General features: G+C 45.6%; 1 protein-coding gene across 2 annotated transcripts in view; it reads right to left on the bottom strand.

The window, feature by feature from the left end:
* Positions 1-1,450: 1,450 nt before the first annotated feature.
* Positions 1,451-16,285, bottom strand: part of LOC116972961 (solute carrier family 4 member 1 adaptor protein) — a 222,838-nt gene continuing 208,003 nt past the window's right edge. Inside the window, exons 14-15 of one of the 2 annotated variants that reach the window (XM_033020562.1) lie at positions 5,182-5,254; positions 1,451-2,789 (exon numbers count right to left, since the gene is read on the bottom strand). In XM_033020562.1, the coding sequence (XP_032876453.1) occupies positions 2,740-2,789; positions 5,182-5,254 (123 nt within the window). In that variant the 3' untranslated portion in view covers positions 1,451-2,739. The remainder of the gene's footprint in view (positions 2,790-5,181; positions 5,255-16,285) is intronic. The other variant, XM_033020561.1, reaches the window with a different exon arrangement.

Below are 16,285 nucleotides of genomic sequence, written 5' to 3' on the forward strand. Positions count from 1 at the left end.
CAGCACCCGGGCCAACTCATCATTCACCCAGCCACGGCTGACGAATTGCCGTCGGGAATTTGTCCCTTATTTTGACCTTTTGTCCCTTATTTGGGAGTGAGAAAGTTGGCAACCCATGTTAGGAAGGTGGGGGCATTTACTTGCTTAGTGTCATTACCTATAGTTTTTAACAGATCCTTTTCCAGAATTGTTTTAAAAAATACACTTTCACTGATTTGTGCCTTTTGAAACATTTTAAAACATTGCAGGGAGATAGCACTTTTTGGGAGTTTCTATACATTTGGTCTCAAGCGCTGCAACACCACCATCATGTGGCGACATGTAGCATAGTTGAAGAAAAAAGACACAAGGTGCTGGAGTAACTTAGCGGGTCAGGCAGCATCCCTGGAGAACATGGATAGGTGACGTTTCGTGTTGGGACCCTTCTTCAGCACAGTTTGTTTGCACTCTGTCACTATCGAAGAGAGATCTACAGGAGTCGCTGCCTCATAAAGGCAGCCAGCATCATCAGAGACCCACACCACCCTGGCCACACACTAATTTCACGCCTGCCATCGGAAAGAAGGTATAGGAGCCTGAAAACTGTGACGTCCAGGTTCAGGACCAGCCTCTTCCCTGCAACCATCAGGCTATTAAACACTACAAACACCAACTAAACTTTGAACTACAAACTACCTTGGTTGCATGAGGGACTTTCAACTTTTGTTTTGTTTTGCACTAATATTGTTATTTAAAAATTTATTGAGCCTTTTTTGTTTATTATGTTATTTATTGAGCACTGTCTTTACAGAAGTGTAATGCTGCTGCAGGTAAGAATGTCATTGTTCCGTTTCAGCACATATGACAATTAAACACTCTTGACTTCTAATTTCCATGCTTCGAAATTAATTCTCTACATCTATCTGTGTACTGCGTTAAAAATCTCCTCAAAGCCCTTTAATGAGGTTTAGTTTAGTTTAGAGGTACAGCATGGAAACAGGCCCAGCGACTCCGCGCTGACCAGCGATCACCCGTTCACACACTAGTTCTATGTTATCCCACTCCCTACACAATATTTTACAGAGCCAATTCACCTACAAACCTGAAGGTAGACAAAAATGTTGGAGAAACTCAGCAGGTGAGGCAGCATCTATGGAGCGAAGGGAATAGGTGACGTTTCGGGTCGGTTTCCACGCTGTACCTCTAAACTAAACTGAAAATGGTGAGCCAAGGCAACACATCAGCATCAAACATGACAAAAAACTTCAAACCAAAGACATTTATTCCCAGAATAACAAAGCATTTGGAGGCTACCACAAAATCGTGGTCTCAGCCTTCGAAAAGTGACTGCACGACATGGCTGCTGTCATATACATGCATAGAAGGACATTTTTCTGACTATGTCTCAGAAATTCCCCAAGTCCTCCCTATTTTTAATATTGTGAGAATGGTCTGTGATATACCCCAAGAAATTCCAAACTGGTGAGAATGTTATTCTAATATTGTACCCACAAGTTTCTATTACAGAAATAAAACACGGACAACTACTGCAGGAAGCAACAGGATGGTTGGAAGAATATGGCGCGCGTGCGAGTTCTAGATGCAAACACACTGTGGGGTCAAGGTTATTTGCTGCAGGTACCTTATCCCAAACTTCCACTGCATCAATGGAGAGTGCAGTGAGAATGCCGAGTCAGGCTCTTTCACCCGTTAGCTTTGTCAGGTCTACAGTTGCTGCAAAGAAGGACACATAGTGCTGGAGTAACTCAGTGGGTCAGGCGGCATCTCTGGAGAACATGGATAGGTGGCGTTTTGGGTCAGGACCCTTCTTCAGATCTGCAGAAAAGTCTGGATCAGAAACGTCACCGTTCCTGACCTTTTTGTAGTTTAGTTTAGAGATACAGAGCGGAAACAGGCCCTTCGGCCCATATTGTCCGCGCCGACCAGCGATCACCCCATACGCTAACATTACGCTACACACACTAGGGACGTTTTACAATCTTCACTGGAGCCAATTAACCTACAAACCTGTACGTCTTTGGAGTGTGGGAGGTAACCGAAGCCCTGGTGAAAATGTACAAAGTCCGTACAGACAGCACCCGTGGTCAGGATGGAACCCGGGTCTCTGGTGCTGTGAGGCACCAATTCTCCCACTGTGCCACCGTGCCACCCAAAGCTGAGCTACTCCAGAACTTTGCGTCCTTTTGCGCCCTGGTCAGCATCTGCAGTTCTTTGTTTCTCCATTTTATAGCTGCTGGAAATGTTTGTGAGTCTCTGTCTACTGCATGAGCGGGCAGGGAGTAAAATGGAGAGTCACCTTCTGCATCAAGCGTAAGGTTCCTGTTTTACCTCTTGCTGGATTTAAGGGGAGGGGAGGGGGTGTGTGCCTCCATGTTGTATGCAGAGATGATGGTGGGTTGGATGCGGTTGCCCTGGCCAGGAGGTCAACAACAGCAGCAGGAAACGCTGCCATGTGCTTGTTCCCCATTGTGTCAGGTCTTGGCTATGAGAGTCTAGGAGGCAATTACGGTGATTTACCCCTTCTGCCCCCGAAGTGGAAACAGTGGTATTTAATCGGTGGACATTTTGCGTACAGCAGGAGCCCGTGACTGGGTGCAGGAACGCAAGCTGTAGCACTCTTATCTTTGGTATGGTGCTGGGGGAGCCACCTTGCCCCAAGTCCAACCGTTATGATGGTGGCATAGCCGCATCCTCTGCCACATCTACCCTCGCCGAGGCCAATGCGTCTTCCTCATGCCTTCAGTAGCCGTATTTGTCATTCAGGTGTGTCCTGCCATCACCTGTCTGACCTTTGAGAGGAGAAGGAAAAAAAAGTGAACAATCCAACTAAATATCAAATGCAATACAGAACATTATCTTACACAAAACGTTATACCCTTTGTCCTGTATCTGTACACTATGAACGGCTCGATTGTAATCATGTATTGTCTTTCTGCCGACTGGATAGCACACAACACAAAAGCTTTTCACTGTACCTCGGTGCACGTGGCAATAATATAAAGCAAATGAAATATAAAAGGTAGACACAAAATGTTGGAGTAACTCAGCAGGTGAGGCAGCATCTCTGGAGAGAAGGAATGGGAACTTCACCCATTCCTTCTCTCCAGAGATGCTGCCTCACCCACTGAGTTACTCCAGCATTTTGTGTCTACCTTCGATTTAAACCAGCATCTGCAGTTCTTTCTTTCTTATAAAAGGTCTCAGAGGTTATGGGGAGAAGGGAAGAGAATGGGGTTTGGAGGGAGAGATAGATCAGCCATGATTGAATGGCAGAGTAGACTTGATGGGCTGAATGGCCAAATTCTGCTCCTATCACTTTTGGCCTTATGAAAATTATGAGAGGCACAGATAGGATGGACAGTCAAAATCTTTTTCTCAGGATGGAAAAATCAAATAATACAGGGCACAGCTTTAAGGTGAAAGGGGCAAAGTTTAAAGGAGATCAGTGGGGCAAGGTTTTTTTTACACAAAGGGTGGTTGAGTGTCTGGAACGTGTGCTGTCTGTGTGGAGTCTGTACGTTCTCCCTGTGACTATGTGGGTTACTTCCGGGTGCCCAAGTTTCCTCCCACATTCCAAAGATGTGCAGGTTTGTAGGTGAATTGGCTTCGGTAAATTAAATCGGTACAGGAAATTAGGGGGAAAAAAATAGTGTAGGAAGGAATTGCAGATGCTGGTTTATACCAAGGATAGACACAAAATGCTGCCCATTTGGCCCATCAAGTCTACTCCACAATTCAATCATGGCTGATCTATCTCTCCCTCTTAACCCCATTCTCCTGCCTGCTCCCCATAACCCCTGACACCCGTACTAATCAAGAATCTGTCAATCTCCGCCTTAAAAATATCCACTGACTTGGCCCTCACAGCCGTCTGTGGCAAAGAATTCCACAGATTCACCACCCTCTGATAGGAATGTTGCACAATTTTGAGATTGAAAAAATCAAGCCTGTAATTTATCCCATCAGATAAAGCATAAACATAACCTTAATTTGATACCTAATTCACTTTCATATCTTCAGTATTAAAAAAGCTATGGTCATTTTCATACTCAGAAATTATCATCTTGTTCCCTATTGCTTTTCCATTAACTTAACACTAAAGCTGTGATCGAGGACAGTCAATTGACATAAAAGCCCATAACTTTCTTAAAAATTAAGAGAACTGAATGAAATTTTCAGTTATTATAGATTTAAGCATTCTGAAACAAATATGATACTTCTTACTTGGATGGCCTGAAATTAAAGTATATAATTAGTTAATTACCTAATTAAGTAGCTAAATACAAAATTAACCGTTGTGACGGAAATAGTAATAAACACCCAGACTGCCTTGAAAATTCAAAAATGTGATATTCTCGAGATCAGAACTTTAATATTATTGTAACGGTAAAACAAATAGTAAATACCCAACAAAAAAATCATGTTCATCAGTGTCATCAAATCAATTCATCTAATTCAATTACTAGATCTAAACATCTATCTCTTTCTTAAGAAAAGGCTAAGAATAATTTTTTAAATAGCCAAATTATCCAAATAACAAGAAATCACAATATAACATGATTTTTACATCTCACTTTGTCATGAATTTCTATGCCAAATGGCAGGAATTGAATGTTTAATTCCCATACATTTTACTCTTTTTCACTGCAGCAGGCAAGGCCGTTTTACACAGATATTTGTTCAAAATCCAAAAACATCCACTCAAGATAATTAAAATCATTATTTTTTGCACAATCATGTCATAAGAACATCTAAATTATCTATATTTTGTGTTATTGGCTCTCTACGATCAATATTTTCAGACTAAACATCTCACTAAAACTTTACTGTTTAACTTTTCAGATATTTAGTATGGAAATATTGATCGTGGATAGACAATATGGATCGTGAATAGACATGCAGGTTTGTGGGTTAATTGGCTTGGTAAATGTAAAAAAATTGTCCCTAGTGGGTGTAGGATTGTGTTAGAGTGCGGGGATCGCTGGTCGGCGCGGACCAGATGGGCTGAAGGGCCTGTTTCCGCGCTGTATCTCTAAACTAAACTAAAGTAAACTAAGTTGTGTCGCCCCTTAATGATGACAGACGTCATTCATGTCAGTTCTATTTCTGAAGAACTATTCTGTCTCGATGTGACTCACGGTAACAAGATTCAAAGTCTGTCTTGCGGCTGAGGAGAGTTACCTGTAGGGGGCATCCACACACAGTAGTCAGGATCGTCGCTAGGGTAGTGCTCCGGTAAGAGTTGCTGAGGTGGCTGTGGAAAGAGAAATATTATCAGATCAACAGAAATAATTGGAGTCAAAGACAACTGATCAGCATCTGCTGTAACGCAGCATCTAGCAGAAAAAAACCCCCACTTTGCCGGAGCTGGAAATGTGACAGGAAAATAGAAAACGTTACAAATAATTATCCAGAACATCCACCATCAGAAAAGTTAAGGGTGTGTAGGAAGGAACTGCAGATGCTGGTTTACACTGAAGATAGACACAAAAAGCTGGAATAACTCAACAATATCTGGAGAAAAACGTTAACCTGCTTGTCTGACACTTAGTTGTAAATGCCTGTTCACCAGTTCCTTTCGGAACGGGGGGTACTGATTGGGGATGATCAGCAATGATCAGCCATGATCACATTGAATGGCAGTGCTGGCTCAAAGAGCCGAATGGCCTACTCCGGCACTTATTGGCTATTGTCTATTTTCACCTCGTGAGTAACCTGTTACGGCGTAAATAGAAAATACTTCATTTATTGCTTGTACATTGAAAAATATGATTCATGCTGGTGGGCCAGTTCAGACATCATTGCAGGGCAACAGGTTTGGGGGGGGGGGGGTGGGGGTAGCAGTAACATTTGTAGCCCCCATTTAGTAGAATTAGACGTTAGACATTAGAGATACAGCGTGGAAATGGCCCTTCGGCCCATCGAGTCCGCGCTGACCAGCGATCACCCCGTGCACTGGCACTATCCCACACACTAGGGGCAATTATCTGGGACACATGAGAATAAACTCTCTTGGCTTGACTTGACTCTTGATCCATTGTCCACAGTTGGTCGTGTGTTTTCTACTGCTGGGCAGGCTATTCTCGAACCCTTTTCTCTCCTCTTCAGATGCTCCTTAAAACATTCTTTTCTGAATCAGCTTTCTACCATCTGTCTAGACGTGGCTCACTGTTCAATAAGGCTCCTTGAGACATTTCACTGATTGAGGTGCCACAAAAATGCAATAAAAATAGACCAAGTTGGAGAAATAAGTAGCTGGCATTTTAAATCAGCTATTTTCTAGGAGTGTTTCGGATGAAGTCATTGATGTGAATCATTAACTGTTTCCATGACCACAGTTCCTGCCTGATCTGCTATGCATTTTTCTTTTGTTATCTTGGTTTTTCAGCATCTCCGTTTCCAAAAAACATACAAGTTGTTATTATAGGCAGACATCATTACGTTAAAGGTCCAGTGCCTTATTTGATCAGTGCCAAGTCATTTTTAAACGTTATCAGCAAACACAGATGATATTCATATGTCATAGGAACAGAATTAGGCCATTCGGCCCATTACGTCTACTCCGCCATTCAATCATGGCTGACCTATCTTTCCCTCTAAACACCATTAACCATATAACCATATAACAATTACAGCACGGAAACAGGCCATCTCGACCCTTCTAATCCGTGCCGAACACGTATTCTCCCCATGTCCCATATACCTGCGCTTAGACCATAACCCTCCATTCCTTTCCCGTCCATATAACTATCCAATTTATTTTTAAATTATAAAAACGAACCTGCCTCCACCACCTTCACTGGAAGCTCATTCCACACAGCCACCACTCTCTGAGTAAAGAAGTTCCCCCTCATGTTACCCCTAAACTTCAGTCCCTTAATTCTCAAGTCATGTCCCCTTGTTTGAATCTTCCCTACTCTCAGTGGCAAAAGCTTATCCACGTCAACTCTGTCTATCCCTCATCATTTTAAAGACCTCTATCATGTCCCCCCTTAACCTTCTGCGCTCCAAAGAATAAAGCCCTAACTTGTTCAACCTTTCTCTGTAACTTAGTTGCTGAAACCCAGGCAACATTCTAGTAAATCTCCTCTGTACTCTCTCTATTTTGTTGACATCCTTCCTATAATTAGGCGACCAAAATTGTACACCATACTCCAGAATTGGCCTCACCAATGCCTTGTACAATTTTAACATTACATCCCAACTTCTATACTCAATGCTCTGATTTATAAAGGCCAGCACACCAAAAGCTTTCTTTACCACCCTATCTACATGAGATTCTACTTTCAGGGAACTGTGCACAGTTATTCCCAGACCCCTCTGTTCACCTGCATTCTTCAATTCCCTACCATTTACCATGTACGTCCTATTTTGATTTGTCCTGCCAAGATGTAGCACCTCACACTTATCAGCATTAAACTCCATCTGCCATCTTTCAGCCCACTCTTCCAACTGGCATAAATCTCTCTGTAGACTTTGAAAATCGACTTCATTATCCACAACCCCACCTATCTTAGTATCATCTGCATACTTACTAATCCAATTTACCACACCATCATCCAGATCATTGATGTACATGACAAACAACAGTGGACCCAACACAGATCCCTGTGGCACCCCACTAGTCACTGGCCTCCAACCTGACAAACAACCATCCACCATTACTCTCTGGCATCTCCCATTCAGCCACTGTTGAATCCATCTTGCTACTCCACCATTAATACCCAACCATTGAACCTTCTTAACCAACCTTCCATGAGGAACCTTGTCAAAGGCCTTACTGAAGTCCATATATACAACGTCCACTGCTTTACCCTCATCAATTTCCCGAGTAACCTCTTCAAAAAATTCAAGAAGATTAGTCAAACATGACCTTCCAGGCACAAATCCATGTTGACTGTTCCTAATCAGACCCTGTTTATCCAGATGCTTATATATATGATCTCTAAGTATCCTTTCCATTAATTTGCCCACCACTGACGTCAAACTAACAGGTCTATAATTGCTAGGTTTACTCTTAGACCCCTTTTTAAACAATGGAACAACATCCTCCAGTACGCCAATCCTCCGGTACTATTCGCGTTTCTAATGACATTTGAAATATTTCTGTCATAGCCCCTGCTATTTCTACACTAATTTCCCTCAATGTCCTAGGGAATATCCTGTCCGGACCTGGAGACTTATCCACTTTTATATTTCTCAAAAGTGTCAGTACTTCCTCTTCTTTGAATCTCATAGTTTCCATAGCTACTCTACGTGTTTCCCATACCTCACATAATTCAATATCCTTCTCCTTGGTGAATACCGAAGAAAAGAAATTGTTCAATATCTCCCCCATCTCTTTTGGCTCTGCAGATAGCTGTCCACTCTGACTCTCTAATGGACCAATTTTATCCCTCGTAATCCTTTTGCTATTAATATAGCTGTAGAAACCCTTTGGATTTACTTTCACCTTACTTGCCAGAGCAACCTCATATCTTCTTTTAGCTTTTCTAATTTCTTTCTTAAGATTCTTTTTACATTATTTATAATCCTCAGGCACCTCATTTACTCCATGCTGCCTATAATTATTGTAGATCTCTCTCTTTTTCCAAACCAAGTGTCCAATTTCCCTTGAAAACCATGGCTCTTTCCAATTTTTACTATTTCCTTTTAACCGAACAGGGACATAAAGATTCTGTACTTAAAATTTCACCTTTAAATGTACTCCATTTCTCTTCCACATCTTTCCCATAAAACAAACTGTCCCAATTTACTCCTTTTAAATCCTTTCGCATCTCCTCAAAGTTAGCCTTTCTCCAATCAAAAATCTCAACCCTAGGTCCAGTTCTGACCCTCTCCATAATTATATTGAAACTAATGGTATTGTGATCACTGGTCCCGAACTGTTCCCCAACGCATACCTCTGCCATCTGACCCGTCTCATTTCCTAACAGGAGGTCCAGCACCGCCCCTTCTCTAGTAGGTACTTCTATGTATTGCTGCAAAACACTATCCTGCACACATTTTACAAACTCCAACCCATCCAGCCCATTCTCCTGCCTTCTCCCCATAAACTCTGACACCCATACTAATCAAGAATCTGCCAATCTGCGCCTTAAATATATCCACTGATTTGGCCTCCACAGCCTTCCCTGGCAATTAATTCCACAGATTCACCACATTCTGACTGAAGAAATTCCTCCGCATGTTCTTTCTAAAAGTACGTCCTTTTAGTCTGAGGCTATGAGTTCTAGACCTGGACTCTCCCACTAGTGGTAACATCCTCTCCACATCCACTCTATCCAGGCCTTTCACTATTCGGTACGTTTCAATGAGGTACCCCTCATCATTCTAAACTCCAGCGAGTACAGGCTTAGTGTCGTCAAACGCTCACCATATGTTGACCTGATCATTCCTGGGATCATTCTTGTAAACCTCCTCTGGGCCTTCTCCAAAGCCAGCACATCCTTCCTCAGTTATGGGGCAAAAAACTGCCCACAATAAGGTCTAAAATTTCACCCAAGATTTCCCATATCTGTTATAGCAGGGCTGTCAACTCTCACGCTTTGAGTGTGAGACTCACGCCGTCAAGCAAACTCTCACGCCCTCACGCTCATCAGAAATTTCTCACGCTCAGTGGTGAGAAATTTTGTGATCAACGAAAATGTCAAAATTCGGATAAACTGCATGGTCCGCGAGTGTTGGAGAGCAGGGACTGCGGGAGGGATGGGAGCAGAACCAGCGGCCGGAGCAGATGCGGGGAGCCGGGACGGACAAGTGTTTGCCGGGGCCGGCGTGTCGCTCGCTGCAGCTCTGGCCATGGACACTCCGGACAGTGCAAGTCCCGGGCGTCGGAGGCGTCGGAAGCGCCGCTGCCGCAGCCATTGCCGCGAGAGTCTCTGTGCCTAAGGGACAGACTCTCAAAGGGAGGTGGAGAGAGAGAGGGGAAGGAGACAGGGAGACAGTGGGGGAAGAGAGAAGGGGAGGGGGGGTGAGAGGGGAGAGACAGGGGGGGAGTAAATGGAGAGAGAGAAGAGGGAGAGGGGGGAGAGAGAGGGGAGAGAGAGGTAGGGGAGAGTGAGGTGGGAGAGAGGGGGAAGTGAGATAGGGAAGAGAGAGAGGGGGAGGAGAGGGTAGGAGAGAATGGGAGAGAGAAGGGGAAGAGAGAGGGGTGGTAAAAGAGAGAGGGGGAAGAGGGGGAGAGGGGGAAAGAGAGAAATGGGGGAAAGAGAGAGATAGGGGGGCAAATAAAAAGAGATAGACAGAGGAGAAAGAGAGAGGAGAGAGGGCAAGGGGAAGAGTGAGGTAGGAGGGAGAAATGGGGAAGAGAGGAGGAGAGAGGGGGGAAGAGAGAAAGGTGAGAGGAGAGACAGAGAGAGAGGGGAAAGAGAGAGGGGAGAGTGTGTAGAGCGGGAGGGAGAGAGGGAGGGAGAAAGAGGTTGGGGGGAAGCGAGGGGGAGAGAGAGGAGAGAGAGGGGAAGAGAGAAGAGGGGGAGAGAGAGAAGAAGGAGGGGGAGAGAGAGAGGGGAAGAGAGTTAGGGGAAAGAGAGGGGAGAGAGAGAGTTAGGGGAAAGAGAGGGGAGAGAGGGAGAGGGGGGAGAGAGAGGAGAGAGGGGACAAGAGAGAGGGGGAAGAGTAAGGAAGAGGGAGAGAGGGGGGAAAGAGAGGGGAGAGAGGGGGGAAAGAGTAGGGGGGGAGAGAGAGAGGGGGGGAGAGAGACGAGAGGGAAGGGAGAGAGTGAGAAGGGGGAGACAGGTGCGAGAGAGGGGGTGAGAGGAGAGACAGAGAGGGAGAGAGGAGAGAGAGAGAGGGGAAAGAGAGGGGGAGGGGAGAGATAGAGGGGGAGAGAGAGAGAGGGGGGTTGAGAGGAGAGAGAGTGGAAGAGAGGGGGGGGGAGAGAGAGAGTCTCTGTGTCGAATTTGCCCGGGTGACCGGCATGGATCAGGCTGCGGCTCGGTGCATCCTGGAGGACAACCAGTGGCTGCTGGAAGTAAGTACCAAGCACTGGGTAGAAACGGTGGAAGATTATGGACTTCAAATGGGGGTGGTTGGAGAAAGCATCCTGCTTGCCTGCTAGATTTTCACTTACTGTAACTGCAGGAAAAATGTTCCCGATGTTGGGGGCGTTCAGAACCATGGGTCACAGTTTAAGAATAAAGCGGAGGTGGGGGGTGCAGTTAGGACTGAGATGAGGACAAACTTTCTTCACGCAGAGAGTTGTGAATCTGTGGAATTCTCTGCCACTGAAGGCAGTGCAGGCCAATTCACTGGATGTTTTCAAGAAAGAGTTACATTTAGTTCTTGGGGCTAACGACATCAAGGGATATGGGGAAAAAACAGGAAAGAGGTACTGAATTTAGATGAATAGCCATGATCATATTGAATGGCAGTGCTGGCTCGAAGGGCCGAATGGCCTATTCCTGCACCTATTTTCTATGTTTCTATGCTTGAGTATATGGCAATAAAACTCGACCACTTGATTTTGAATCATTCATGCATGGTGGAGATATAATGTAGTCATAGAGTGATACAGTGTGAAAACAGGCCCTTCGGTGCAACTTGCCCACACCCGCCAACATGTCCCAGCTACGCCACCTGCTTTTGGTCCATACCTCCAAACCTGTCCTATCCATGTATCAGTCTAACTTTTTCTTAAATGTTGGGATGGTCCCTGCCTCAACTACCTCCTCTGGCAGCTTGTTCCATACACCCATCACCCTTTGTGTGGATAAAGTTACCCCTTAAAAAGTTACCTCTTAAAAATACTTCATACAAAAAACATTGAAATCATACTTCTAGTGCACTAAAACATGATTTTAATACATCAAATTTTAAAAAGTTCCTACCCTTCTTCCACACCCTCTCCCCACTCGGTTGCTCCACTCCCTCACCGGGTACCCCCAAGACCAGTGATCAGTGATCGCACAGCCTCCCCCCTTTCAAAAACGCTCCAATCCAATTTAAAGCATACATATTGCATTCGTGTAAGTTATAAGACTCGCTACAGTATGCACCATATTGCACAATTTCAAGCTGAAAAATGCAAATGTTTCGTACCAATGGGAGGGGGTACCCTCCTCCCACCCCCCTCCTCCCACCCCCCTCCTCCCACCCCCCCCCCCCCCGGTCGCGATGCTCCCTCTGGCTTGGTCTCTCGCAAATTTCTCACTCCCAACTCTCACCCAATGTTGGCAGCCCTGGTTATAGAGTCATAGAGTGATACAGTGTGGAAACAGACCCTTCGGCCCAACTTGCGCCCACCAGCCAACATGTCTCAGCTACACTAGTCCCACCTGCCTGTGTTTGGTCCATATCCCTCCAAACCTGTCCTATCCATGTACCTGTCTAACTGTTTCTTAAATGTTGGGATAGTCCCAGCCTCAACTACCTCCTCTGGCAGCTTGTTCCATACACCCACCACCAATTGTGTGAAAAAGTTACCCCTCAGATTCCTATTAGATCTTTTCCCCTTCACCTTAAATGCCACTATCATATCTGCCTTCCCCCCCCCCCCCCACCCACCCACCCACTAGCAGGTTACTTAAATAAAAAAAACCTCGTTCTTTTTTTAGAAAGGAAGGGTTTGCGATGTGGCCGTGATTGAATGGCGGAGCAGATGATGGGCCGAATGGCCAAATTCTGCTCCGATTGCTTATGAACTTATGAGCTTACGAGGTGGCGCCCGCCGCACAAGGTGAAACTCGAGTTTGATGCACTCCCCTCGTTTGTCAGCCTCTCCGCTGCCGGTGATGATGAGAATCTGCTGCAGACCCAGTAGCAGCTCAGACAAATGTTCCACCAAAAGCGAACCAATGCCTCCTGGGGCCGCTTCCTCACAGATCAACCTGCAGCTAGCTGCCTGTGCACTACATCACAGCACCACCGCCACGTAAAGAGCTCAGCCCCACAGCTCATTCCTCTCCAGCCAAGGCAAGGAGGATTGCTTTCTCCCTTCATCTGGCCCTTCGAACCTCCGAAACAAAAATCATCTTCAAACTCGCTTTGGAGAGCACAATGTCTTATTGACATTCCCCTGATTTATTGAATCCAGCCATCAGGTATAGCCAGGAGTGTGCATGGAATAATCTGCAAGGCGACTGAGCAATCATCAGCCCTTTTGTTTCCTTTCAGTGTGACCCTCTTCAATTGAATAGCGTTTTATTTATGAGCAACATTTTTCATAAGGTCTCAGGTCTAGGGGTTGACTCCTGCTTATCTACCTGGCTTGGTTCCGTTCCAATCTCAGTGCAAATCAATTGAAGCTTGACACCTCACAAGCCAGACTGGTAGGCGAACAAGAAATGAGATGTGCGGTTTAAAGGACATTCTTTTTTTAGGGTGGTGGGTGCCTGGAACGCGCTGCTGGGTGGTGGAGGCAGATACGATAGTGGCATTTAAGGTGAAGGGGAAAAGATTTAATAGAAATCTGAGGGGTAACTTTTTCACATAAAGGTGGTGGGTGTATGGAACAAGCTGCCAGAGGAGGTAGTTGAGGCTGGGACTATCCCAATATTTAAGAAACAGTTAGACAGGTTCATGGATAGGACAGGTTTGGTGGGATATGGACCAAACACAGGCAGGTGGGACTAGTGTAGCTGGGACATGTTAGCCGGTGTGGGCTGAGAGGCCTGTTTCCACACTGTATCACTCCATGACTCTAAGGGACATATGGATATGCAGGGAATGGAGCGATATGGATTATGTGCAGGCAGATAAGGGTTGGGTTGGTCTTAGCATCATGCTCAGCACAGACATTGTGGGCCAAAGGGCCTGTTCTTGTGCTCTGTTAATTACAAGGACGCTGCCAGGACTCGAGCACCTGAGCTATTGGGAGAGGTTGAGCAGACTAGGACTTTATTCCTTGGAGCACAGGAGGATGAGGGGTAACCTTACAGAGGTGTACCAAATCATGAGAGGAATAGATCAGGTAAATGCACAAAGTAGGGGAATCGAGAGCCAGAGGACATAAGTTTAAGATGAGACGGGAAAGATTTAATAGGAACCTGAGGGGTAACATCTTTTACACAAAGGGTGGTGTCTGCTAAATATGTCTGCTAAATGCCACTATTGTATACCTCATTTGGAGGCACAAGGAACTGCAGATGCAACCTGCTGAGTTACTCTAGCACTTTGTGTCTTCCCCCCCCCCCCCCCCCCACCCAAATTTGGAATTACTGTATTTCCCAGCAATGAAGACGTTATTTTTTACCTAAAATAAGGGAAGAAAATTTACCTGCGCCTTGGAGACCGGAGGTTATAAAGTTAGCCAAGAAAGATAGACTTGGACCAAATCGCATTTAAATCATCAGGGGGGACACAATGAGGCCTAACAAAGGGGTCGGCAACCTAAGGTCTGGATCCGGCCCGTAACCCAAACTTATGCGGTCTGCATGCGTATTTTTTTCCAATTAGTTTTCGTGACCTGTGAACTGTAGCCAGTCCCAGGGATCTGCCCCGAGCCAGGAAGTCCACATCCCTCAGACCTGAACCAAACAACGCATTGTGGGGCAGGCGAAGATGGAGGATCCCCGCTCCTCATTGCCTCCTTGAAGGAGTTTCACATCTTCCTTTCTACTGACTAAACCAAACACTTGATCCTGTCCCGCCAGTCTTTTTTCAAAATTTAGCAACTCAAAATGGGGGTGCGTCTTTGATGGAGGTGCGTCTTCATTGCCGGGAAATACGGTACTCTGAGAATCCAAAACGTTAATAGAAAAGCATCATTCCCTGACAAGCTCAATGCGTTCTTCGCACGTTTTGGTAGAGGGAACACTGATGTGCCTTCCCGAGACCCCATACAGAGGCCGGACGTCAGAAGATCCTTCAGGGGGCTGAACCCTCGGAAAGCGTCTGGACCTGATGGCATACCCAGTCGAGTTCTCAAAACCCATTAAGACCAACTGGCTGGTGTTTTTGCAGACATTTTCAACCTCTCATTACTGAGGTCTGAGGTTCCCACCTGCTTTAATAGTGCATCAATAATACCGGTGCCCAAAAAGAGTAAGGTGACGTGCCTCAACGACCATCGACCAGTGGCACTAACGTCTCTGGTAATGAAGTGCTTTGAGAGGTTGGTTATGGTGCACATCAATTCCTACCTCGACAAGAACCTCGACCCACTACAGTTCGCCTACCGCCACAACAGGTCAACGGAGGATGTAATCTCACTGGCTCTCCACTCCGCACTGGACCACATGGACAATAGAAACACTTACGTCAGGCTGTTGTTTATAGACTACAACTCGGCGTTCAATACCATCATCTCCTCCGAGCTAGTTACCGATGTTCCAATACCTAAAGGGGCTGCTCCTTGCCTTCTGGCTGCGTTTCTCACCCACCATCCTCATCTTTGGACACCCTGTGCGTAGGGGAGAAGGTAGGGCTGAAGATGTCCTGGTTGGGTTGCTCCTGGGCCTGGCCAAGCTGGCCATCCGCGAGTCAAGGCGCCAGACGGTGGAGGGCTTTGCCCGAGCCGGCTGTCTCTTTTCCGGGGATACGTCCGTGCCCGGGTGCGGTTAGAAAGGGAATACGCCCTGTCCACGGGCACCCTGGGGGATTTCCGGGACCGCTGGGAACCGCGGGGGGTGGAACGCATCCTTATAACCATATAACAATTACAGCACGGAAACAGGCCATCTCGACCCTTCCAGTCCGTGCCTAACACGTATTCTCCCCTAGTCCCATATACCTGCGCTCAGGCCACAACCCTCCATTCCTTTCCCGTCCATATAACTATCCAATTTATTTTTAAATGATAAAAACGAACCTGCCTCCACCACCTTCACTGGAAGCTCATTCCACACAGCCACCACTCTCTGATTAAAGAAGTTCCCCCTCATGTTACCCCTAAACTTCTGTCCCTTAATTCTCAAGTCATGTCCCCTTGTTTGAATCTTCCCTACTCTCAGTGGGAAAAGCTTATCCACGTCAACTCTGTCTATCCCTCTCATCATTTTAAAGACCTCTATCAAGTCTCCCCTTAACCTTCTGCGCTCCAAAGAATAAAGCCCTAACTTGTTCAACCTTTCTCTGTAACTTAGTTGCTGAAACCCAGGCAACATTCTAGTAAATCTCCTCTGTACTCTCTCTATTTTGTTGACATCCTTCCTATAATTAGGCGACCAAAATTGTACCCCATACTCCAGAATTGGCCTCACCAATGCCTTGTACAATTTTAACATTACATCCCAACTTCTATACTCATACAAGGATTGTAACATAGTTGTATAGTAGTTTATTTAGTATATTTGTTTGTCTTGTACTATGGTGATGGGTTCTGCTTTGTTTTTTACTGTACTGCTTA

Source organism: Amblyraja radiata, chromosome 5, assembly GCF_010909765.2.
Source record: "Amblyraja radiata isolate CabotCenter1 chromosome 5, sAmbRad1.1.pri, whole genome shotgun sequence".
NCBI lineage: Eukaryota > Metazoa > Chordata > Chondrichthyes > Rajiformes > Rajidae > Amblyraja > Amblyraja radiata.